Raw genomic sequence first — 23289 nt, forward strand, 5'->3', positions numbered from 1 at the left:
AGGAAGACACTGGAGCACGGAGCAGGGCCAGGAGCGAGTTTCATTCATTGCAAAAATCTCCACAGCCACCCAACAGCAGAACTCAAACCGGACAGGGGAAACACCACCCCAGAGCCTGTTCAAGCAGTTACACGGACGATGACAAGGGCTGGCGTACGGGGGTCTCTTCACAGAGCCCACCTGCCTCTTTCGCCCCTGCTGCCAACCCTCCCCTCCAAACAGCCCTTCCCCTTGCCCCTGAGAGCCGTGTTTGTCAGTGCACCCCTTCTCTCCCTCCCTCCCTCTCTCCCTCCCAACAAAACCAAGGAAAGTTAAAATTATTTACACTTGTAGCCATTTAAAAACCCAATAAAATAAGATTGCATATGTCCTACTGGGGGCGTGGGCAGCAGCAGCAGCTACAGCTAGCTTGGTACTCTTGCGTGCAAAACGAAAGACAAACAGAAGACAGACCAAAATACGGCACCACTACTAGGAAGCATTTGCCGGGGTCGGTGTTTGGATCGTGGTGTAAGGCTTCTAGGAGCCAGGCTCCTCCCCAGCCGCAGGGCAGGGGCGGCTGCCAGGCAGCCAGCGGAGGCCGGGCTCTAGAAGGATGGGAAGGACTCGTTATTCCAGACACAGCACATTAACACTGACGCGTTTCCATCCCAGTCAACACAAACATCTAAAAACCCACTTGCACGGTCACCACGGTAGTTCTTCCTTTTTTCCAGTGATGGAGGAAGAGAGGGTGCGTGAAGAAGACCTAAGACAGTGGTGCTGCTGTCATCACTGCCTCCTCCTCATCTCCTTGCTTTGGCAGCTCAGCAAGCATGGGAGAGGGGGGAGCTGGAGGGGCAGGAGGCTTTTGTGCTTCCTGCTCCTCTCTGAGCCCCAGCTCTACATCCATTTGCTCCAGCTCCCCCTGATCCAGTAGCTCAAAGTCATCTGCTTCCTCCTCATCCTCTGGTGGTGCTGCTGTCTCTGTCTCCGCCGCTTCGCTTTCTGACAGCTGGGCTTGGAAGTTCAGTTTCTCTTCAGGCTCGGTCGGCAGGAACTCGGAAAGGGAGGGTCCCTCACTGGCCTCCGAGGACCGCAGCAGGGCAGAGAGGGTATTCTGCACAGCCGTGGTAATGGCAGTGGTGACGATCTCCTCACTCAGCGTGTCAATGCTGACGCCCAGGCCCGGGGCAGGGCCAGTCTTTGGCTCTGTGTCGCCTCCTGCCACTTGCCCGCTCCCGTTGAAGTGCGTATTTACAAAGTGGAGAGGAGATGCGAGGCGCAGGATGGAGAGCTCAGAGTCCGTGGCCTCCTTCTCCACCGAGTCTAGCTCACGGTCAGCGCCAGCAAGCTCAGGACCCAGAGGCATGCCAAAGGTATCTTCATCGCTCTGTGGTCCCAGGTCTCTGGAATGATATTCTTCCACGGAGGGAAACTCTGCCAGATCCTTGGAGAATGACTCCTCTGGCTCACTGTGCAGGCTCTGTTGATCCAGGTCTGAAAGGCACCAGCAGTAAGGTGCAGGTCCCCCAACCCTGACTTAAGGCATTGACATCTCCCAGCCACCTTCTCCCAGCTAACACACTGTGGCTCACTTCAGGGCATTCTCCCAGCTCTGGGAACACAGCAGGTCAGAGGCTGCAGTTACTCCCTTCTCACGTGGAGTGTCCGTTTTCTCACCCTGTTCTACAGACTCTCTGCTGAACTTCCTTCTCCAGCTCATGCCCTCTGTATCTAGAGCCCTCCATTAAAACCCACAGGGTCTGGGACGTGCTGTTTACAGCACATTACCTGCCTGCTCCTGCCCAGACGCTCAGCTGACCACATCTGAGGAGTTACCTTCACATTCCTCACCACTAACCAGTCCATCTCTGAGCTTGCAAGTCTGTCAGAGTGGATGGTCTGACCTGTTTCACCCAGCATCATACAGGGGTGTGTGACTGTATGGCCCAATCATTCCTGCAGGACTTTGTGGATGGCCTTCACTGGAGTCCCAAAGAGAGCATTGCCTTGTAGGGCAGTGATCAGAAGCAGATGTCCATTCAGGACCAGCTCAGGATCAGCCACAAAGACAGGGAATGCTGCACTGCTGTTACTGCTTCCTCCTCTCAATGCTCTTACTGCTTCCTCCTCTCAATGCTCTTCTCCCTGCAAATAACTGGGTTCTCTCCCTGTGTTTGAAGGGACAGTTGCTCTGGGACAAAACACTCAGGATTAGGAAGGCAGCAAAGTGTCCTTTCATCACATACCTTCAGAAACATCTGTCAGCTGTGGGGTGGTAGCCCTTGAAACAGAAAATCCCCCACTCTCCAGGATGGAAGCCTCCTCATCAGAGAGCTCAGAATCTGTGATTGACAGTGCCAGGGCAGTTTTTTTCACATCCACCTGTATGGGATGAAGGCAGAAGGACAAATTCCTGGGTGTCTGACTGCCAGTACTGGCTATGGGCACCTTTACACAGACCACAGCTTCCAGGTACAAGTATTCTGCTGCAGAGACTCTGCACAGAGGCAGTATGAAAGCAGGAAGGGCAAAGTGCTCATTGCACTGCCAGGGAAGCCTAGCCTCAGCTCACTGGCTTTGCTGCAATGATTCACTGCCTGAAGCTTTGCCTACCCTCAGTGAACAGCCTGAAAGAGCCAGCACAAGATGGGATCACTATGTAGGAGCCTCAGAAGGCTTTGGTCTCTCTATCTCTCCTGGAATCACCAAGGAGCAGAATGCTCCTTTCTTTTTGCTTTCATGCTGGGTCCAATGATGCCTTGTACAAGTAGCAGTGGTTCAAGGATCTACATTGCTTTGAAAGCTGGAGCTTCCCACCACACAGCCCAGCTACATGCCCAGAGCTTCTCTAAAGGACAATACTTGGTTTGTTTCTGTGGTGCACATATAGAAAGGCCCCATACAGTCTGACTGAGAGCAGGGAACTGTGTAACAGACACTCCTGCTGCCCGTCTCCCTTTTCCAGCAGTAAGGAGGCTCCTCTACACTTATGGCAGGAAAGTTCATTTCTTCAGAAGACATTCACATTCCCTGAGCATGAAGTGTAGCCATCAAAGCAATTCCAGCTCAGCACATGGCTGGAGGATGCTCATCCTGTCCTGCTACTGCATCACCAGCCCTGTGGCACGGAATTCTCAATACTCAGATGAGAGCTGCTACAGACTGGATGGAAGGGACTGGCTCCTGCTCAGCTCTTTGTGCTCTTACCACTGGGGAGAAGCCTGACAGCTCTGCCTCACTCTCGCTCTCCGTCTCTGCTGTTGGCTCATCACCTGCTGCAGGCTCACTCTTCCCTTGTCGCTCTGTGAAAAAGAGAACAAAGGCTTCATATGAGACTGAAGAAGTTTTATACCTTTAGACATCAGTTTTCCACTGCTTCTACTCCCTGTGAAACTGCACAGGTTTCTTACGACCCTGAGGTTGTCTGAGACTGTGCTAATCTACTGCCACCTCATTTGCTGTCCCCAGGATCACCTGCCCAATTGCTCTTCCCATAACACCTCCATTTCAGCCTGTTTTCCTTTGCTCCACTGCAGCTTTCACCACAGTGTGAGCAGATGTGCTCTCCCACTGTCCATTTGGTCAGGTTCCACCCTTGAAGCACCACAAAAGGTTAGAAAGAAGGTGGATCCTTACTCTTCTTCTCATGCTTGTGGTGCAGTGTCTCAGCCTTCATACTGTAGTCCAGTTTCATCAGGACAGGCTCCAAACGTGTGTACATCCTCTGGATCAGCTCATGGTAGACCACTAGAGGCCACAGCAGAATGCTGAGCACTGTGGACAAAGGATCGGGGGGAGTGTGAGAGGCAGACCAAGCACAATGCAGCTCTTCATGGGGCAACAACAAGAAGCTCTGCATCAAGGGAAGCACAGATGAACAACAATTGTTTCCCCACCTGACTGCCTAAAATCCTCATCCCTGGATACTATTCACTCCAAAGCTGCTGGATTAACCAGGTTTTCCCAACAGATCTGTTAGGATATGGATTTATGTTAAGGTGGCACATAAGCCCTCCTCTTCAGCGACTGCATCCCAGCCCCAACGTGCAATAGAGGCCCTGAAATGCAGTTATTAAAACTAAAAATCACCAAAACTTTTGTAAGGGTAGCAGCACAGAGCTTGTATGTAGATGCACCCCCAAGCTCAAATCCAGGCTGGGCAGTGAGTGGCTGGAGAGCAGCCCTGAGGAGAGGGACCTGGGGGTGCTGCTGGAGGAGAAGCTCAACAGGAGCCAGCAGTGTGCACTTGCAGCCCAGAAAGCCAAGCAGAGCCTGGGCTGCAGCAGCAGAAGTGTGGCCAGCAGGGCCAGGGAGGGGATTCTCCCCCTCTGCTCTGCTCTGCTGAGACCCCACCTGGAGTCCTGCATCCAGCTCTGGAGCTCCTGGGACAAGAGGGCTGTGGAGATGCTGGAGAGTGTCCAGAGCAGGGCCAGGAGGATGCTCAGAGGGCTGCAGCAGCTCTGCTGTGAGCACAGCCTGAAAGAGTTGGGGCTGTGCAGGCTGGAGCAGAGGAGGCTCTCAGGTGACCTACTTGAGGCCTTCCAATATCTGAAGTGGGCTTTGTGCCTGCCTGGAGTGTCACCAGCACAGCTCCAGTGGCGGAGGAGAGAGGAAAGCGATGTTTTAGGATGGCTCGCTCTCCTGACCTGACAGTTGCACTGCATGAGCTTGGAGCAAGAGACACCCTGGAGCACACTGCCTGCATTTTCATAGAATCAGACAGGTTGGAAGAGACCTCCAAGCTCACCCAGCCCAGACTAGCACCTAGCCCTGGACAATCAACCAGACCAATGCACTAAGTGTCTCAGCCAGCCTTTTCTTGAATGCCTCCAGGGACAACTCCACCACCTCCCTGGGCAGCCCATTCCAATGCCAATCACTCTCTCTGACAGGAACTTCCTTCTGATATCCTCCCCCGGTGCAACTTGAGACTGTGTCCCCTTGTTCTATTGCTGCTTGCCTGGCAGCAGAGCCCAACCCCACCTGGCTACAGCCTCCCTGCAGGCAGCTGCAGGCAGCAATGAGCTCTGCCCTGAGCCTCCTCTTCTGCAGGCTGCACACCCCCAGCTCCCTCAGCCTCTCCTCACAGGGCTCTGCTCCAGGCCCCTCCCCAGCCTTGCTGCCCTTCTCTCAACACCTTCCAGCACTTCAACACCTCTCTGCAATGGAGGATCCCAGAACTGGACACAGCACTCCAGGTGTGGCCTGAGCAGTGCTGAACACAGGGGCAGAAGAACCTCCCTCGTCCTGCTGCCCACACTGCTCCTGAGCCAGCCCAGGATGCCATTGGCTCTGCTGCCCACCTGGGCACTGCTGCCTCAGCTTCAGCTTCTCTCTACCAGCACCCCCAAGTCCCTCACTGCCTGGCTGCTCTCAGCCACTCTGTCCACAGCCTGTACTGTTGCTTGGGATTGTTGTGGCCAAAGTGTAGAACCCTGCACTTGGCCTTTTATTAACATCTAGCACAGATCCCCTTGACAAAATCACCACTGTGTTTCTACCAGCAGATCAACAGCACAGTCAGGTCTTGTTTCACCTTAAGTCAGACAAGAGAGCTGCTTATACTCACAAATGATGTAGGAGATCATTATGCCTGGAACATAGTGTCCAACTACAGCCAGAATCAGGCAGCCTGAACAGACACTCATGCAGAACTGAAGGAAGAGAAAGGAACAAACAGAAGTGACAAGAGGCAGAGACACATCTATGCAACTCGTGCAGGAATCCCCATCAGCACAAAAGGAGAGCTGCTCCTAACAAGGTCAGCACAGCAGCTTTGCACGGGGTGCCCTCGGACGCTGCCAGTGCCACTCAGACAGCTCGGCTGGGTTAAGCTGCAAGCATTAGAGATTCAAGCACAGGAAGCCCTAAGAATCCCAACACCTCAATACAACAAATCACAACTTTACTGGACAGTTCTTTATGAAGTCAATTCTGTTTCTTGAGGCAAGGATGGGATATTGCAAACTGCAATATTACTGTAGAGTAAATCACTCCTACAGAGCTTAGTACAGTCCACACTGTCCTGACAGAGACAGGAAGCTGTTAGATTGTATCTAACTGCTGTGCCACTGCTACGCCAGAAACCAGCTGGCAGAAGCATCAGAGGAACCCTCGCTCCCACCAGACCAGGACCTTCCTCTTTTGGATACAGCAGAAGTATAATGGTGCAGCATTCTCTTGGGGAGGGATGGAAGCCAGGGCATGGGTTCAGACAGACTAAACCCAGCAATGAGGAGTTTCATTCATAGTGGAAAATGTCTACAAAAGCTAGGGTGCTCCAAAGGCTTTGTTCCCAACAGATTCACACCTCATAGGTGTCTTGGACCTGGTTTCCCACTCCCACATGGGGTTCCCAACACACATGGGACAGTGTGTTAACATAAGAGAAGTAACCAGCAGTGATAGAAAGCCACCCCTTCCAGCACACTATACCCCCCCGAGCTTGATGCAACCTCGGCACCTGCTCTGGCCTACTCTGTGTGAAGCTAAGGCAACTCCTGTCTACAAACCCTTTCCAAAGAACTCACCTCACAGCCATCAGAACATGGTAAGTGACACAAGTGTCCATGCACTCAGAAATACTGCTGCATTTGCACTTGGGTAGCTAAAATCCTGGCCAGCAAAATAGGTAGGACCAGCTTAGGAATGCAGCCTGTGGAAGGGGTAGAGACTCCTTTGTCTCCCCACTGCTAATCTAAGAGCTTTCTTTGCATGCCAAAACTAAATATAGCTAGCTGTTCACAGAAGGGGTTAAGTTCAGCTCCAGTTCACCTCCACTGGAAGCCAGTTGCCCATTATTTAAGCCTCCCATGGCACAAAGTCTGAAAAGAATGAACAGCAAATGTTAAAACAGGGACAGCAACTGCAAAATTACTCATGTGGCACTTCCATCTCCTAAGGCAGTAGTAATGGAAAGAAAAGCCTTGCACAGAAGAGCAGGTATCTCCAGCTTACCTTGGCAGGATTTTGCCTCTTGTACTGTAGCAGTTCCTGCAGGTACAGTCTGAAGGTGACCCAACTTTCTGCCAGACAGTGGCACAGCTCAGGGACACTGAGCAGGTGAGGTTGCGCCCCTGAAGTCACTCCCTCGCTAGAGACAGACAAGAGCAAGAAGACAACTTTGAACACAGTCTGTTATGTTGGGTGGGGGAACAAATGCACTGAGATGCCTACCAAAAGCTTGGCTACCAAATGCTGTCTGCATCTTCAACTATGGAAGATACTTGATCTGGAGATACTTTTTTTCCTTTAATCAGGAAGAGAGCCAAGCAGCAGCAGACACTGTACCATAGCATCCCCATGCTACAAGCCCAAGATGTAAGCCCAATACTCAAAGCCACACAGACAGAAACACTAGAGGTGGAACCAGTTACATGACCTTCTCTGGCACCAAGTCCAAGATAAGCAGAGTGTGGTGCTAAGACCTCTAACCGTGGCCAAGCATGGGATGCAAGCTATGTCAGCACAGAGGGCAAGAGTCAGCCCAGGGGATTCCCTTCTCTCTAGAGAATTCTTAACATAGTCCAGGACAGATCCAGGGAAGAGATCTGAGAGTTCCTAACATCAGAAGCACTTGAGCTTTATTGCTACTGGAAGAACACTAACTTTTCCCAGAGTCTCCAACTGTGCCTCCTGAGCTAATACACAGCTTCCAGGGCAGGAAGCTGCTACCAACATATCACAGCGGGAGCCATGCAGTCTACTGATAATAGCAAAGAGGGTGGACAAGCTCACCACAGTAAATTAAGGCTTCCCCACCCTCCCTTCTCATCAAGGAACACACCAGGAGCTTACCTCTCCCCTCCTGGCTCCTCTGAGGGCTGTGCTGTAGAGAGAACACAGCAGATTAGTCAGCCAAGTGCAAAATACAACCCGACATTTTTACCACTGGAACAGAGCAGAGCTGGAGATGTTGGCATCCTCAGGTAGGGATGCACTCCGGCGACCTTCTCCTTGCTCTCATGCAAGCAGCAGCCACTGGCTTGGAGACAGAGCTGTGTGGGTTGTGGTGAAGCATGCCTGGAGACTTAGAGCAGCCAGAGCCCAGTATGAAGGTGCCCCAGCACACCTCACAACCTGCACGGACGAACACATGGCATGACACTGGGATCCCAGGTGGGCAGCAGAGCCAGTGACATCCTGGGCTGGCTCAGGAGCAGTGTGGCCAGCAGGACAAGGGAGTTTATTCTGCCCCCGTGCTCAGAACTGCCCAGGCCACAGCTTGAGTGCTGTGTCCAGTTCTGGGCTCCTCAATTCAAGAGAGATGTTGAGGTGCTGGAAGGTGTTGAGAGAAGGGCAGCAAGGCTGGGGAGGGACCTGGAGCAGAGCCCTGTGAGGAGAGGCTGAGGGAGCTGGGGGTGTGCAGCCTGCAGAAGAGGAGGCTCAGGGCAGACCTCGTTGCTGTCTGCAACTACCTGAAGGGAGGCACCAGGCACCCAGCAACAGAACAAGGGGACACAGTCTCAAGTTGCACCGGGGGAGGATATCAGAAGGAAATTGTTGGCAGAGAGAGTGATTGGCACTGGAATGGGCTGCCCAGGGAGGTGGAAGAGTTGTTGTCCCTGGAGGCGTTCAAGAAAAGGCTGGATGAGGCACTTAGACTGGTTGATTGGCCAGGGCTGGGTGCTAGGTTGGACTGGATGAGCTTAGAGGTCTCTTCCAACCTGGTTGGTTCTATGATTCTAAGATCTGGGGTGTACCCTGCTGCTAGCACATGGGCTCTCTGCTGCAGGGCTCACACACCTTGACCCAGTGTCCCACACATCTGGCCAACACCATGCCCAGGGCAGCTGACTAAGCCCTGTCATTCACAAGGACTGCCAGCAAGGTCCCTGAGCTGCACAAAGCTTCAGCTCCCACCTCAGAGCTCAACACAGCACTCACACGTCTGAGCTGTGTTTCCCAATGATAAGCCCAAACCACAGCCCCTGGCAGGGTGCTGTGTACAGTGCCAGAGGTGCCCCTTCAGTCACTATCTTTTACCAAGGAATTAAGTAACCAATGCCAGGCTTGTGTGGAACTATGTCATGTTAGGGCTCTTCCATGTCTCCTGACAGCTCTTTGTGCCAGACACAGTTGTGACTACACTCCTAAGGTGTGGCAGTCTGGATAAAACCAAAGGAAAGCTTCTCCCATTCCTCTCTGCACCCAACCCAGTCATAACCCAAAGGGACTTACTCAGTCCACACACCACCACATGCAGGAGTGGTGTTTCAGTGGCAGAGGTCACATGTGATTATGCTCTGCCTTTAGATACACAGAGGAAATAAAACAGCCCAAACACTTCTGTCACAACTGGAACCTGTGAGCCTGGCTGCCTGTAGATTTCGATGTTCTGCCTAGCTGAGCAGCATCTGAGGATGTACAAGGCTCAAGCAAAGTTTTTGCAGCAGCACAGCCTTTGTATTTCTGTCTTTAACACACCATGACCACTATGTAGAGGGTTCTTGAGGTCTACCCTTCTCTCCCTGTCAGCCTATTGTCCTAAGGGTGATAAGGACAGATACACCTTTGATGCTGTCTGGCCAACAGCTAACTTGGTCCAAGAGGTTCTAAAAATCAGAGGGACCCTGTCTGCCCCATTTCACAGACACAGGACTAAAATAAAGAAAGGGAGCTTATGTCCAAACTCTGCTCTATGCCTTAAAAATGGGCTGGAAAATGCACGATGAGCAAAACTGAGTTTGGATCCTCCCTGGAGTCAGCAGCAGCAGCAATACACACTCCTGTGACACAAACAGAAGAGGCCAAAGTCCATCACTGCCAACACCCAGCCAGACCTCAGGTGCCAGCTCAAGCCTCAGAAGAGAGCAACTGATTGCAGCTGCCATGCTGCCATTCTCCCAAGACACAGGGCACTGGGACCAGCACACCAGAGTCCGCCTCCGAGTGCAGGCAGCGCAGCAGCGGAGGCAGGCAGCGGAGCGGGGGCAGCGGCCAGGGGAGGAGCTGATTCTTTGAGAGCCTGACCCAGATTTCCAGTAATCAGGCCTGACAAGAGGAGTCAGCCGCTCGCAGCCTGCGCTGCCCATCCGCTCCCCTCCCCGCGCCCGTCGCGCAGACTGGCCCCGGAGCCGGCAGGCACCGCTCACAAAGGCAGCTCGGTGCAAAGGGAACATCAGGGAGGCAGCTCCACCCCCACGGGGCAGCTCTTTTCCCCAGGCGACCACCAGAGCTGTGTTGTGGTGGTGGGCTCAGAAATGTAAAGCTGCTTAATGGCAGCACACAGGAATCCAGCAGTATCAAAGCCTCACCTATCACCTGCACCAAAGCATCAAATGCATCACATTTGGCACTGGCCCATCTCTGGTGGATGGCTACACTGGCTGTACCAGCTACCAAACAAGGGGTTGGGATGCTTGTTGTACTCTGATCATAGAATCAACCAGGCTGGAAGAGATCTCCAAGTTCATCCAGCCCAACCTAGCACCCAGCCCTGGCCAAACAACCAGACCATGGCACTAAGTGCCTCATCCAGTCTTATTTTGAACACCTCCAGGCACAGCCACTCCACCACCTCCCTGGGCAGCCCATTCCAATGCCAATCACTCTCTCGAATGAGATGTGCCAGTAACAGGTGAAGCAGGGTGGCACAGGAACCTCACCACTCTCTGACTGGCTGCAGTAATCCAAGCCATCCAAAATGTGCCAGCAGAGGAAGTGGAACAATTCCCCTCAGCTGCTCCTGAGGGTTTCAGTGAGACTTTGGGGAGCTGCAGAACGCTCTGGCAGGCCGTGGTGTGCTTGCATTACTTCAACTAATGGGCCAACAAAAGCTGTGTGTGCCCCTTCCCGTAGGAGAGCAGTGTGCCTACTGTCCATCTCAAAGCACTGGAGTGTAATACCTGTTGAAGGAACAACACAACCACAAAAAAACCCTAGAACATTTCTGATGGGACACATTAACTTAGGTAAGGCTTCATTCCAACCTGTGCTGCCATACTGTCTAGCAGTGATACAACTACGTCCAGAGAAGGGTGATGAAGCTGATGAGGGGTGAGTACTGGAGAGTACCAGCTCACTGGGGTGAGCTGGTGAGTATTCTGTCCAGTTCTGGGCTTTTCAAGAGAGATGTTGAGGTGCTGGAAGGTGTTGAGAGAAGGGCAGCAAGGCTGGGGAGGGGCCTGGAGCACAGCCCTGTGAGGAGAGGCTGAGGGAGCTGGGGGGGTGCAGCCTGCAGAAGAGGAGGCTCAGGGCAGAGCTCATTGCTGTCTGCAGCTCCCTGAAGGGAGGCTGTAGCCAGGTGGGGTTGGTCTCTTCTGCCAGGCACCCAGCAACAGAAGAAGGGGACACAGTCTGGAGTTGTGCCAGGGCAGGTCTAGGCTGGATGTTAGGAGGAAGTTGTGGCATTGGAATGGGCTGCCCAGGGAGGTGGTGGAGTTGCTGTCCCTGAAGGAGTTCAAGAAAAGCCTGGCTGAGGCACTTAGTGCCATGGTCTGGTTGATTGGCCAGGGCTGGGTGCTAGGCTGGACTGAACGATCTTGGAGGTCTCTTCCAGCCTGGCTGTTTCTATGATTCTATGAACGAAGGCAGCAAGGAAGACACTTCCAGTTGACCTCAGATAGCATCGATACCACTAAGGCAGGAAGGAGGACAGTCCCAGTTGACCTCAGGTCATCAATAACTGGCTGAAATCTTGCTGTCAGCATTTCACACCAGACTGTGGATTAATAAAACCCACTTGACATACACCAGGCTCCTCTGGGAGACCAGTCAGCCCTGCAGGAGTTTAGGTTACATGTTGGTACTGACAAATTATCGCTGACAGATTCCTTGGCTCTCAGAGGTTTTCAACGCTTCCTCAAGAGGCATTCTTCATCTGCATGTGAACCTTAGCTCAAAAGCAGGGGCCCTTTTTAAGGAGTAGAAGCATTCAGTTGCAGTGGAGGCTTTCCTAAAGCTCTTCCACGCTATGTTCTCCTACACAGATTCTAAACAGAACTGTCAAACAATGGTACAGAAAACATCCCTCTTTCATACTCACTCCAGGAGAAAATTAAGGTGCTTCCTAAGTCCTTAAGAAATAGTTAAGTGGAACCCCACATAGAGGTGGTTACAAATAGAGAAAACACTCTGCGTGGGTGCTGAAAATATGCAGTCCCTCCTGACAGGACCTAAAAAGGTTGTGCATCTCCCTGCTGCTACTGCGTCCCCGATCACAGTGCGTGAGTAACTGCAAAACACACGCTGAGGTTTTGCTTTTAGCATTCCTTCAGAGATGAGGTTACAAGCAGTCACCTGAGACACAGAGAACTGCCACAAGCTGAGGTTTGTGTATATAGACGCTGACTCTTGAAGGTGTGGTACTGACCTACTTCCAAAAGCTCCTGGAAAGGCTCACAGGAAGCACTGAGGAGGAAAGCCACAAAGCTGCAGCTCTGCTTCAGCGGGAAGTGAGAACCAAACAAGAACCCCTAAGTATTCAGCAGTGCCAATAGGAGGCCCCTCAGGAATGCAGAGCACTGCTCCTTCCCCAGCTCAAGCTGAGGAAACAGGGTCCAGTGGACCATGTCAAAATCAGGGCTGTGATCTCACTAGGCACAGTTGAAAGCTGTTGTTTTCTTTGCTCTCAGGAGCAGCAAAAGCAGGAAGGAGTGAATTATGGGCAAGAGCACCACTCACAGCAGGATGGGAACTGACTTCTCACATACCTGATGACACATGATTAGCCTAACCCCTGGTGTGTTGTGGGGTGGGTTTGTTTGTTTTGGTGGTGTTTTTTGCTTGCTTTGGCTTTTTGTTTGTTTGGTTATTTGTTCCTTACTACTCTGCCTTATATAACCTCATTTTACTACAGATTTCCTGTTTCCTCTGGGATAATACAACTTTTAGAGGCCTGCTACTTGCTGGAGCAAATTCTACCCTCACATGCCTCAATGACACCATTCTGCAAGGGACATCAGGTTTTTGCATTTCTGGACTTGTTTCAAGTGAAATGTTTTGGGTTGGCTTTCAACTATCCCCTTAAAGATCCAATGTGAATAAGCAGGAAATGAAATGGGTCACTCCAGTTTGGCTGCCTGGTTACCTGAACCACACAAAGCAAACAGTTTCAAGAGTACAGCTGAAATATATCTAATCTTATCAGGCCTTCTGTGAAAGCACCCTTTAAGTCAGTACCCTTTTAGGTCAAATAAAGGGCACCTTACAAACAGACATATAGAGGGGCTTTCATTCAGAAACCTTCCCTAGAGTAGGGGGGAAGGGATGGAGGGCCTGATCAGCCTTTGAACAGCAGCACTAGATGCAGCAGGCAGGTCTGGATACAGTCACTTGATAAATTCCAGTGGAGGAGGCACTCAAAGCAGACAGCAGCCCATCCATGGCTGTCGCTGTAGGGAGGCTACATCTCCTGTTGCTCCTCTGTATAATGCTGGCAAATGTCAGTCAATGGGAGAGATAAGCCAAGTGGTCAGACTCACCAATTAGCTGGAGACCAGATGCTGTTCAGTGCAGGTACAAAACACTAACTGTCCCTGCTGTCAGACGCCATCATCCACTCTGCTACCTGCCACAAGAAGTGGCTCTCGTCTGCTCTGCTTCTTCCAGGACAGGAGCCCATACTGCATTTAATTAAAACCAATACACTTCGACCTCCTCATTTCCTTCCCCCAGCTCAGCTGGCTGTATGTGCTCAGACCCAAAATGATCTTTTCACTGTGACAGGGCAGAAAGTACACAGCAGAAACACTGCATCACCCCTGCCACCAGCCTCCCTGACAAGCCAGCTGGGCTCCTAGTCACTCTCAAAGGGGCAATTCTCCCTGTGCCCACAGTGTTAGGATATACACTGACTTAAATAGGCAAGGGGCAGCACCAGTACCCAAGCCTGCAGTTAGAGTAGGAATGGGGCATACACGACTCAAGTGACAATCAGCAAAGGACCAGCCATGGCCACAGCCCAGCAGTGAACTACATCACTTGCTACAGTGCTACTCACCACATACCTGAGAAATCAAACAGGAACCTGGGCTTCCACCTCTCCAGCAAGAGGATGCCAAGAAGAGACATGCTGAGGAGAAAGAGGGGTCTCAGGGATGTAGAGGAAAACAACCTAGAAGTCAAACAAGAAAGTGTTAGGCAAGAGAAAGGCCACTAGTTACTCTCTTGGTGAGCACATGGTGCAGGGCACAGCAGAAACATCTGGCTGCAGCAATCATTATACTCCACAGACACCCACCCTCCCCACAGCACATTCTCAAGTGGCACCTTCGCCCAACACCAGACAGATGACCACCTGCCATTTCCCAGCACTCTCGTCCCTTGCTCCTGAGCTCCTCCTCCAGTTGTTAAACCAAGCTAATGCTCCCTTGTATGGGTGCAAGTCCTTCCGAAGCCTAGGGGTAGAGGCTCTGGATAGCACAAACACTGATCACCGTAGCAGACCATTTGAAAATCAGCCTGTTTGCTCCAAAGTTTTGACTTCTGACTTTGATGACATCTTACTTGTCACCAGGAGGTCTGGCATGACTCACAGGTAGCACCAAAGCACATACTGCACCTGCTACTAGATGCTCCTTCTTCTATCACGTACCTCTCCCCCTTTAATCGGAGGCTAGCGCTTAAACAGCTTAGTTGCTCACTTGACTCTATCATGAAACCTTTCATGTCCTTCACCAACACACTGGCTCAAGCCAAATACCAGCTCACACACAGTCACACAATCCCACCAAAGAATTTATCTCCCCACTCCACAGACGGAACAAAGGTCCCAGGGTGGCCTCCTGCCAGCAGTGGCCGTCTGCATTCCTCCTCTCCTGCATGCAGGAGCATCAGCACTTCCCACTCACCCTCTCCATGAAGGCTCCTTTCCAAAAAGGAGGAGCTGCCTGCTGTTTCACCTTGTTGCTCTTCAGCGTGCACTTGCCAACAAGCAACTAACCTTACACGTGCCAACGAGTGGAGTTGGAGAGCATCTCATTGTGCAGCACAGGGAAGGGCTGTGCTTCCTGCTGAGCGACAGTCAGAGGGAGAGGACTTGCCAGTGAGGTCTGCCTCACAGGGCAGCACAGAACAAAAGCCACACGGGCTTGCAGGAGGTTTAATGGCAACGTTTTTACCCCTTTCACATGAAACAATTCTGTAGATTAACACAGCAGATTTGGAAGAATTTCCTCCAATTCTGCCTCATCTGTGGATTGCAGTTGAAAGGATACCGGCGGAATTCTCCAAGGGACCATAAAGAATTCCTCCTCCATGACATTTAAACCTCTCTGCCGTCCCACATTCTAGGCATTCTTTGCTCTTCTCAACCTTTTCATGCACGGGCCCTTAGCCATCATACCAGCCCTGCCATCTCATGGTGCACCTCTCCCCCTCCCACTAACTTCACAGCTCTCATTTTAGACTTTTATAGCTGGTAGAGAAGTCCAAAACCATTTAAGTACCTGGCTGCCACTTACACCTCTGATAATTGTATGGATGAGGGAGCTGAAGGCAAGCAACCTCTTCATGGTGACTTCAGAGGTCTGTTTAGTCACATGCTTTCCTCTTCTCTGACTTCTGCCTTCCTATCTCGTCTGCAGCCAACTTTTAACTCTTTCCTTGGCCAATTCTGACCTCTTCTGCTGGGAAAGCTGGCTCACTGTTTACACAAACAAGCAGGATGCTTCCCATTCCGCTCGGCAGCTGCGATCTGCCACTCACCCTCCGGCTCCTGCCGCTGTCCTCCCTGCCCGAGAGGCAGCGGGGAAAAGGGAGGCAGAGCACGGGCACGCATCCGCACCCCAGCCGAGCTGCCCAGGCCCCCCCGCGAAACACCGGCGCCCTCCAGCCAAAGATTAACGAGCAGAAGGGCTTAAATCAAAGGCCACACTGCAGCCAGCCGCTGCGGGAGGCCACAGGGCTTACCGGCCGCGATGACGGCGTGAAGCGAACCGATAAAGCACGGCTGCAAAAATTAACCAGAAACGTGCCTGGGCGAGCCTCCAGGGAGGGCTCAGCTGCGTTTTATTATCGCGGGGCAAATCCTGCCCGGGCTCCTGGCACTTTTTCCCCTCGGGGAGGGGCCTGTTGATGCTTGTCGGAGGAAAACAGCGCGGCGGCTGCCGGCCAAGCGCATCCCCCGGCGGCGCGCCCGCGGCTGACCTCCGCTCCGCTGGACAAGCGCAGACCACAGGCAGCTCGCAGGCGATCGCCCTCGACCCCGAAGGCTCACAAACGGCTCCTGCCAAGAGCTGGCCAGGCAGCATCCCGACAGCCACCCGCCCGGCCTGCGCAGCCTCGGCCGGGCAGCCCCCGCCGCCCGCCCGGCCCCACACGGCCTCCCCCCCGGCCCAGCTCACCACAGGGCCCCGCCGAGCGCGGCGGCGGTGACCAGGCTGTGCAGCGGCCTCTCCCACACCAGCAGCCGCTGCGCCGCCGCCAGCGCCGCCTCCCAGCCCCGCAGCCGCTGCCGCAGCGCCGCCGCCAGCCGCGCCGCCGCCGCCGCTGCCGCCTCCTCCTCCTCCTCCTCGGCCGCAGCCGCCGCTGCCTCCTCGGCCCGGCCGCTCGCCATGGCTGCGGGAGGGGGAGAGGGAGGGGCCGCTGTCACCAGGGGCGGCGAGCGCTGCACCGGCTGGGGCGGGCGGCACCGCCTGCGGGGGACCGGAGCGGCGGCCGCTGGCGCCGCGCGCATGCGCAGCCCGCCCCGCGGCGGCGGCTGGGAGGGGGGTGACGGGACCGGGCGCGCATGCGGGCAGGGAGCGGGGAGCCCGGAGCCTTGCACCGGAAGGAGAAGGCGGAAGGCAGGGCTCGGCCGGGGAGCGGCTGCCGCGGCCTGCGCCTTGGTCAGATTGGGCTCGGCCGTGCAGCCGCCCAGCATCCCAGAGAAGGACCGGCACCCGTCGGTTACCGGACGGGACCCGGTAGCCCTGTCTCGGGGGCAAGCCGGAGGGATGGAGCTGGACGGGCTGCTGCTGGACGAGGAGGGCACATTCTCCCTCAGCGGCTTCCAGGAGTTCACGGTGAGTCTCCCCGGGATGCCCCTGGTTGGTAGTGCGCGGTGACCCCGGTGTCCCCGCGCCTGCACCCCCGCAGTACACGGCTGTGTGTCTCTCCACATCGCCCCTGGCCCTAAAGACCCCCCTGCGCCCGTACACCCGAGCCGCTGGCTGAGCTAGCGGGGGTCGTGCCGGGCCCGCTGTAGGCTTGGGCGCGGTGTGGCGTGGGGAGCGCTCGGGGCGCTGCTCACGTCCCTGCTGTCTGCCCGCAGTTCCTGCCCAGGCACCAGAAGCTGAGCGAGAGGGTGCGGAAGCGACTCTATTATGGCTGGGACAAAGACTGCAGCTTGGATAATCTCTCCAGCCCCGTGGCAGGTGGGTTCTGAGCCTCCCCAGATGGGAATGCTGAGTCAAGGGGTTGGAAGTGGCCCAGGGGCTGAGACCAACAGGTCACCTGTTCCCTCCCCAGTGCCAAATCCCACCCCTGCCCAGCCTGCCTCGCTCCGCATGGCGGGCAGGCTGCCAGAGCCTCGTGGCTCCTGCTCTCTGCTCTGTTGCACTGTCTGGCCCACTGCTGTGTTTTTGGCACCTCGCTGGCGTGCAGAATCCTTTAGATGGCGAGAGAATGCCTTGGCCGTGCAGGCTTTATCCATGATCCTGATGAGATGTGTCTCAGACAGCTTCTAGTTCTCTGCGAAGTACTGGGGAGCTTGTTTAACTTGGAGTTGTGAGCACCGAGGGAACCGATTCCTGCTGCACGTTTGTCTGAATCGCATCCCCTTTTCTCCTGTTGATTCAGCAGTGTACAGGGGAGAAGGGACATGCAGCTGGGTTGGGGTCAAGGAGTTGGTGCAGGTGACGCAGTCAAGGGCAAGCAGTGGTTTGCTAGAAGGCCTTCACAGTGTGGTCTTGTTAGTGTTTGCATTAGCTGGATGCTTGTACAGCTTGCAGAGGATGTTGAGCAAGTGGAGAAGCATGTGTGCATTCAGAACTCTCGTGAGAGACTGGGGGAAATGATCTGAAGTCTCCAAGGGGCTGTGAGTGACATACCTCAGCAAGGAGGGGGGTGCTGGGCACATGGTGACAGCAGGGCCAAGCAGGGCAGCCAGCTGCATGGGCATAGTTGTGAGTCTTGAGTTCTGACACTGGCAGTGTGAGGTAGGTGTGGGGCTGGCATCACCACCAGGTGCAAGATGGCACTGTTCTACAGGATGTTACCAGTGTTGCAAGTTCAAAGAGCATGTTCATGGTAGGAGAATCTGTTGAAGGCTATTAATTAACTATACAAACTGCTTCACACCCAGGAAATGCCTTTGCTCTAGCATCTGGGGGTGAGAGTGACGTGCAGGGAATATCTCTCTGGTCTTATCTGCTCTTACACCCTTCCTTCACCAGCTGCTATCAGTTGCTGTCAAAAACACAGAACCTAGGGCTATGGCATCTGCTTGGTACAGATGTACCATTGCTACGTGCTAAGTTATGCTCTTCAGACAAGATAGAGGCAGTGTTGGGAAGAGTTTAGAGTAGCAGGAAGACAGGAAAAGGTCTTTGACACTGGGAGGCTGTTGCAGGAGGCAGTACAGAGCTGGCTGAGGAGAGATGTTGAAAAGTGAACTTGTTCCTTCCAGAAAAGAAGAACTATAACCACCCGCAGTGTGCTGTGTCTGTAAGATGGGGACAGCAATGAGCTGCTTTCCATTCCCTCTGGCACAGGACATGCTGTTATGGCTTGGACTTACGAGCTGAAGAGTTAGGTTTCACTTTGGGACAGAGCCTGAATGGCTTCCTGTACCCTCCATCACTCAAAGCATTACTGCTGCTCCGGTTATCTGGTCTGATGCAAGTGTGACCAAGCAGGGCAGAAAGAGCAGAAGCAGAGTGTAAGGCTCAGAGCTGCCAAGGGGTGTCTGGAGCTGTCTCTACCTGGCTATGGATCCTAGCAGTAGTGTGGTTGGAATGACCACTGGAGAGGTCCATTAGAGCGTGGTGTTACTGAGCTTAGTGGCTGCTCTTGAGCGAATATGGGCTGCAGCCATACTCTTAATTGCTGGAGAGATGGAAATGAGATGTGGAGAGAATAGAGGTTGTGTGGTGACACTTCTGCTGGAAACACAAGGCTGCTGAGATGAGCTCTGCTCTCATCTGTCAGCCCAGAACTCAGCAGCAAAATGGAGCTGAGTTGTCTCTCAAATGCTTCTTGCCAAGCAGCAGACTGTAGTGCTGTTTGGGATGCTCCCAGCTGGTCCTGTCATGTTGAGAAGTGAGACAGGAGCCACTGAAGCCATCTGCCAGCATCCCTCAGTCTCTGGCCTTTTCAGTGATTGAATGCTGAGGGAAAACAGTGAGCACCAGGGAAAGAGGCTGAGATGAGCTGCAGTTATACTGTATTGCTGCTTCCATACCCTTTCACTGCCTTCAGGACCCTGTCTTCATCTTGAGGGCAGTGGGAAAGCTGGATCAGCACTGATGAACTCTGGAGGACAAGGATGCTGGTTGGAGGGGAGCAAAGGACTGGGAAGATGAGATGTTGGCACTGGGTTCTACAAAGCCTCCAACAGGGCAGCCTGAGGTCCTGTGAGGTGAGGGGAAGATGTCAGCCTCTTCATGCAGCTGGCTGCTGGTAACTCCCCGTGACGCAGACATGCTAAGCTGGATCTGGCACTGCCACGGGGCCTGGGCCACTTGCACCCTCCTCCTGCCTTGGTCTGGCTGTCCTGCCTGTTTTATGTGTTCCTCACTTCTGTGAAGTCCTGTCCTGCCTTCGTTGTTTAAATTAAGCTTGAGGAGCTGAGCAAACAGTAAGGCTCAATGATCTTGTGGAGAGAAGAGGTATGGTGTGGGTGCACTGTGCCATGTGGGGCTAAACCCTTTTGCTGCTTTTTTGCCCTAGATATTGCTGTGGAGTTGCTGCAGAAAGTGGCTCCCAGCCCTATCCGCAGGCTCCAGAAGAAATACGTCTCTCACGTGTCTCGGTAAGAAGCAGATCTTGCCTCTGCATGTCCTGTGTTCTCCCACTTCCCCCCCTGAGCTAGCACTACCTTTGTACTTAGGCTTGATTAGTGCCCAAGAGGAGCTGGGGCAGGTGGCAGGTATCAAGGCTAGCTGGAAAAGAGGCTTCCTGATGCAGCCAGCCCTGCTTCAGTTTGGCTTTACTCTGGGGTGCTCTTGTTACTAGGAGACTACCATGAATCTGCAGCTTGCTGAGTAGCCTGAACCCTAGATCTGCCCTTAGAATCATAGAATCAGCCAGGATGGAAGAGACCTCCAAGCTCATCCAGCCCAACCTAGCACCCAGCCCTGCCCAACCAACCAGACCATGGCACTAAGTGCCCCAGCCAGCCTTGGCTTTAACACCTCCAGGGACAGCGACTCCACCACCTCCCTGGGCAGCCCATTCCAATGCCAATCACTCTCTCTGCCAGCAACTTCCTCCTAACATCCAGCCTAGACCTGCCCTGGCACAACTCCAGACTGTGTCCCCTTGTTCTCTTGCTGCTTGTCTGGCAGCAGAGCCCAACCCCACCTGGCTACAGCCTCCCTTCAGGGAGTTGTAGACAGCAGTGAAGTCTGCCTTGAGCCTCCTCTGCTGCAGGCTGCACACCCCCAGCTCCCTCAGCCTCTCCTCACAGGGCTGTGCTCCAGGCCCCTCCCCAGCCTTGATGCCCTTCTCTCAACACCTTCCAGTATCTCAGTGTCTCTCTTGAACTGAGGTGCCCTCTCAGTGTGTCTGGCTGCAGGCAGGGTTGCTCCATTTGGAGCTGGCTGTGCCTGGGGGCAGGTGGCTGGGCTTTCTGCTCTCTGCCCTGCACCTCCTGAACTTCCTCTTGCTGCAGCTCAGGACAGGCAGCAGGGAGGTGGCAAGGCTGGGACATACCAAGCTGTCTTTTAAACCTCCCCCACTACCTATGCAGGGAGGGAGCAGCCAAGTTGTGTCGTGGTGACTGGCATGTTTGTAGCATACAGATAACGTTAGTGTTGTTCCCTGACCCCTCCTGCAGGGAAGCTTGCATCTCACCCTGCTCCATGATGCTGGCACTGGTTTACATTGAGAGACTCCGGCACCGGAACCCTGAATACCTCCAGCAGATTTCATCTTCAGACCTCTTCCTGATCTCCATGGTAAGCAGTTTGGTCTGGGGTTTGGAGAGAGGCCTGGAAGAGTGCAGGGAACACTGAGGTCCTGTCCTTTGTGCTGTTTTTAGATGGTTGCTAGTAAGTACCTGTATGATGAAGGTGAGGAGGAGGAAGTCTTCAACGATGAGTGGGGAGCAGCAGGGAAGGTGGATGTCCAGACCATGAACACCCTGGAGATGAACTTCCTGAGTGCCATTGTAAGTCAGGCCATCACTGTGGGCAGCTATTTCAGAGCTGGGGGGGGAGGAAAGGAGGTGAGGAGGAGAGTTTGGATTTCTGGTTTGTGGGCTGTTTGGTTGTCTTTGGCTGTTTGGTTGTCTGTCTTTGGCTGTTTGGTTTTGTGTTTGTTGTTTGTGGGTTGGGTTTTTTTGGTCTGTTGTGGGTTTTTCTTTCTCCCCCACGTACTTCTATCAAGGAATAGAGAAGAATGTGGCTGGGTGCTGGGTGTCCTGCACTGAACTTTCTCTGCTGTCCCCACAGGACTGGAGTCTCTACACAGATCCCCGGGAGCTGTTTGAAGTGCTGAGCTGGCTGGAAGGACGGTAGGTGTGTGGGATGGGGGTGAGCAGCCCTGGCTCTGACTCTGCTCAGAGCTAGCCCTGCTGCAGTGAAATAAGAGGCTAGGGTACCTGTAAGCCTTTGCTAGGCTCTGCAGCTCCCTTCTGCAGACCTTGAGCAGAGCCTTCTCCAAGCCTACCTTCACTGACGGTTCTTTGATCAGGAAGCTCCAGGCCACATCCACCATTCCCCTCTTTGGTTTTGTGTGGTTTTGTTTCCCTGCAGTGTGGCAGAAAAGCAGGGCATGTGGCGTGGCTGGTTCACCTACACAGATCTCTGTGTCCTCATGGAGCAGTCTGTGTGGCAGCATGTGCTGGCTCAATTCTACCAGCAATTGGTAAAGGTAAGGATGTGGGCCACCAGTTGCTAGCAAGAACGTGGGCCCCAGTGGGCCATAGTTTTGGGAGGCTTTTTCACTGGGGAGCAGCAGCTTGCAGCTTGATTTGCTTCCTGTTGGAAAGGGAAGCTGTCAGAAGCCAGAAGATGCTGTTTTGTAGCTGTGCTGCCTGAAGCACTGCAGCCTGGTGCTGCTTTAGTGTGTGCCCTATACTGATCCACAGCTCCAGGAGTCATGATGTGAGATCATGGTGGAGGTGTGAAGGAAACTGGGTGCTAGTTGGGGATTTAAACAGAAACTGTTAGGGTCCTGTTTTGTTTTGTGCTATGTAGACTGTGCCTGTTTTCATAGAATCACCCAGGTTGGAAGAGAGCTCCAAGCTCAGCCAGTCCAACCTAGCACCCAGCCCTGGCCAGTCAACCAGACCATGGCACTAAGTGCCTCATCCAGGCTTTGCTTGAACACTTCCAGGGACGGTGACTCCACCTCCTGCCTGGGCAGCCTGTTCCAATGCCAGTCACTCCCTTGTTTTGTGCTGTTTGGGCTGTTTGCCACCCCACTCATGAGCAACGTGGCTGCTTGCTCCTTGGCATCCAGCCAGGTTGCTGCCATTTGCCATCATGGCTGCTGGGTTAATGCGTGGCCATGCCGGGTTGTTGATGGCTGTGGGCTGCTGGTGGGGTGGGGGTCTGGGCTAACCACTGGTTCTCTGCAGCTGGCCTGCCTGCTGGGTGTGGTGTACCTGACCGGCTTTGCTGCTGTCTTCGCCTCCGTCGCCGTGGTGCAGCGGTCTGTGTGCGTGAGGAGCGGCAGCCCTGCAGCCCACCAGCCTGCGCTGTTCCCCAAGGAGGGCAGCTGCCAGCTGGATGCCCGGCCAGCCCCGTGCCCTGACCAGGTGCAGCCCCAGCTGCCTGACATGGCCCCAGCCAACAGCAGCACCCGCTGCCTGGGGGAGAAGGAGCCGGCGGAGGAGCGGCGGCGGGCGGATGTCGTGGCGACTGCCTTGTACCTGTGGGGCAGCGTGATGACAGCTCTGTCCTACCCGAGGGCGCCGGACCTAGCCCACCACAGGAGCCCCCCGCACGGTCCCTTCCGGAGAGTACCTACTGCCTGCGAGAGATGGAACCGTACCGGCCCTGCCGCAGCTGCCCGCCAGCCCGGGCCCCTGGGACTCGCCATGCTTCCAGCTCCTCCGGCGCTACACTGCCACGCCTGCTCCTCCAGTGCAGGCCCCACCTGGGATGCAGCCCCCAGCCGCAGGGACTGGCTGGACCCCCTGGGGCTGAGGCAGTGCTCCTTGCACACCGCCATGGGGCTCAGCAGAATCAAGAGCTTCATTTTTCCCAGTTAGGA

At 54.2% G+C, this 23289-nt stretch overlaps 2 protein-coding genes across 2 annotated transcripts; one reads left to right on the forward strand and one right to left on the reverse strand.

The window, feature by feature from the left end:
* Positions 1-21: 21 nt before the first annotated feature.
* On the reverse strand, positions 22-17044 carry RETREG2 (reticulophagy regulator family member 2). Its single transcript, XM_064164660.1, has 9 exons — positions 16272-17044; positions 13935-14041; positions 7783-7813; positions 6943-7078; positions 5555-5639; positions 3622-3759; positions 3193-3287; positions 2232-2367; positions 22-1479 (listed from the first exon to the last, which is right to left on the reverse strand). Exons 1-9 carry the CDS (start codon positions 17027-17029, stop codon positions 749-751), a joined length of 2217 nt encoding a protein of 738 aa, XP_064020730.1. The 5' UTR covers positions 17030-17044; the 3' UTR covers positions 22-748.
* Positions 17045-18341: 1297 nt separating this feature from the next.
* On the forward strand, positions 18342-23287 carry CNPPD1 (cyclin Pas1/PHO80 domain containing 1). The gene is made up of 7 exons (XM_064166146.1): positions 18342-18363; positions 19798-19879; positions 20906-21026; positions 21110-21238; positions 21522-21583; positions 21825-21942; positions 22652-23287. Exons 1-7 carry the CDS (start codon positions 18342-18344, stop codon positions 23285-23287), a joined length of 1170 nt encoding a protein of 389 aa, XP_064022216.1.
* The last annotated feature ends 2 nt before the right edge of the window (positions 23288-23289 follow it).

The sequence above is a fragment of the Pogoniulus pusillus genome, chromosome 2 (genome assembly GCF_015220805.1).
Source record: "Pogoniulus pusillus isolate bPogPus1 chromosome 2, bPogPus1.pri, whole genome shotgun sequence".
Classification (NCBI taxonomy): Eukaryota; Metazoa; Chordata; class Aves; order Piciformes; family Lybiidae; genus Pogoniulus; species Pogoniulus pusillus.

Excerpts from the sequence above, each read along its gene's own strand:
- CNPPD1 (XM_064166146.1), top strand. The coding sequence starts at position 18,342 with ATGGCATCTGCTTGGTACAGAT. Across the intron at positions 21,027-21,109 it reads ACCTCTTCCTGATCTCCATG|ATGGTTGCTAGTAAGTACCT; the intron begins GTAAGCAGTTTG and ends TGCTGTTTTTAG. Across the intron at positions 21,239-21,521 it reads TGAACTTCCTGAGTGCCATT|GACTGGAGTCTCTACACAGA; the intron begins GTAAGTCAGGCC and ends CTGTCCCCACAG.
- RETREG2 (XM_064164660.1), bottom strand. The coding sequence starts at position 17,029 with ATGTGGAGAGACACACAGCCGTGTACTGCGGGGGTGCAGGCGCGGGGA. Across the intron at positions 7,814-13,934 it reads GTTCCTGTTTGATTTCTCAG|CACAGCCCTCAGAGGAGCCA; the intron begins GTATGTGGTGAG and ends TTCTCTCTACAG. Across the intron at positions 3,288-3,621 it reads CCACAAGCATGAGAAGAAGA|AGCGACAAGGGAAGAGTGAG; the intron begins GTAAGGATCCAC and ends TCTTTTTCACAG.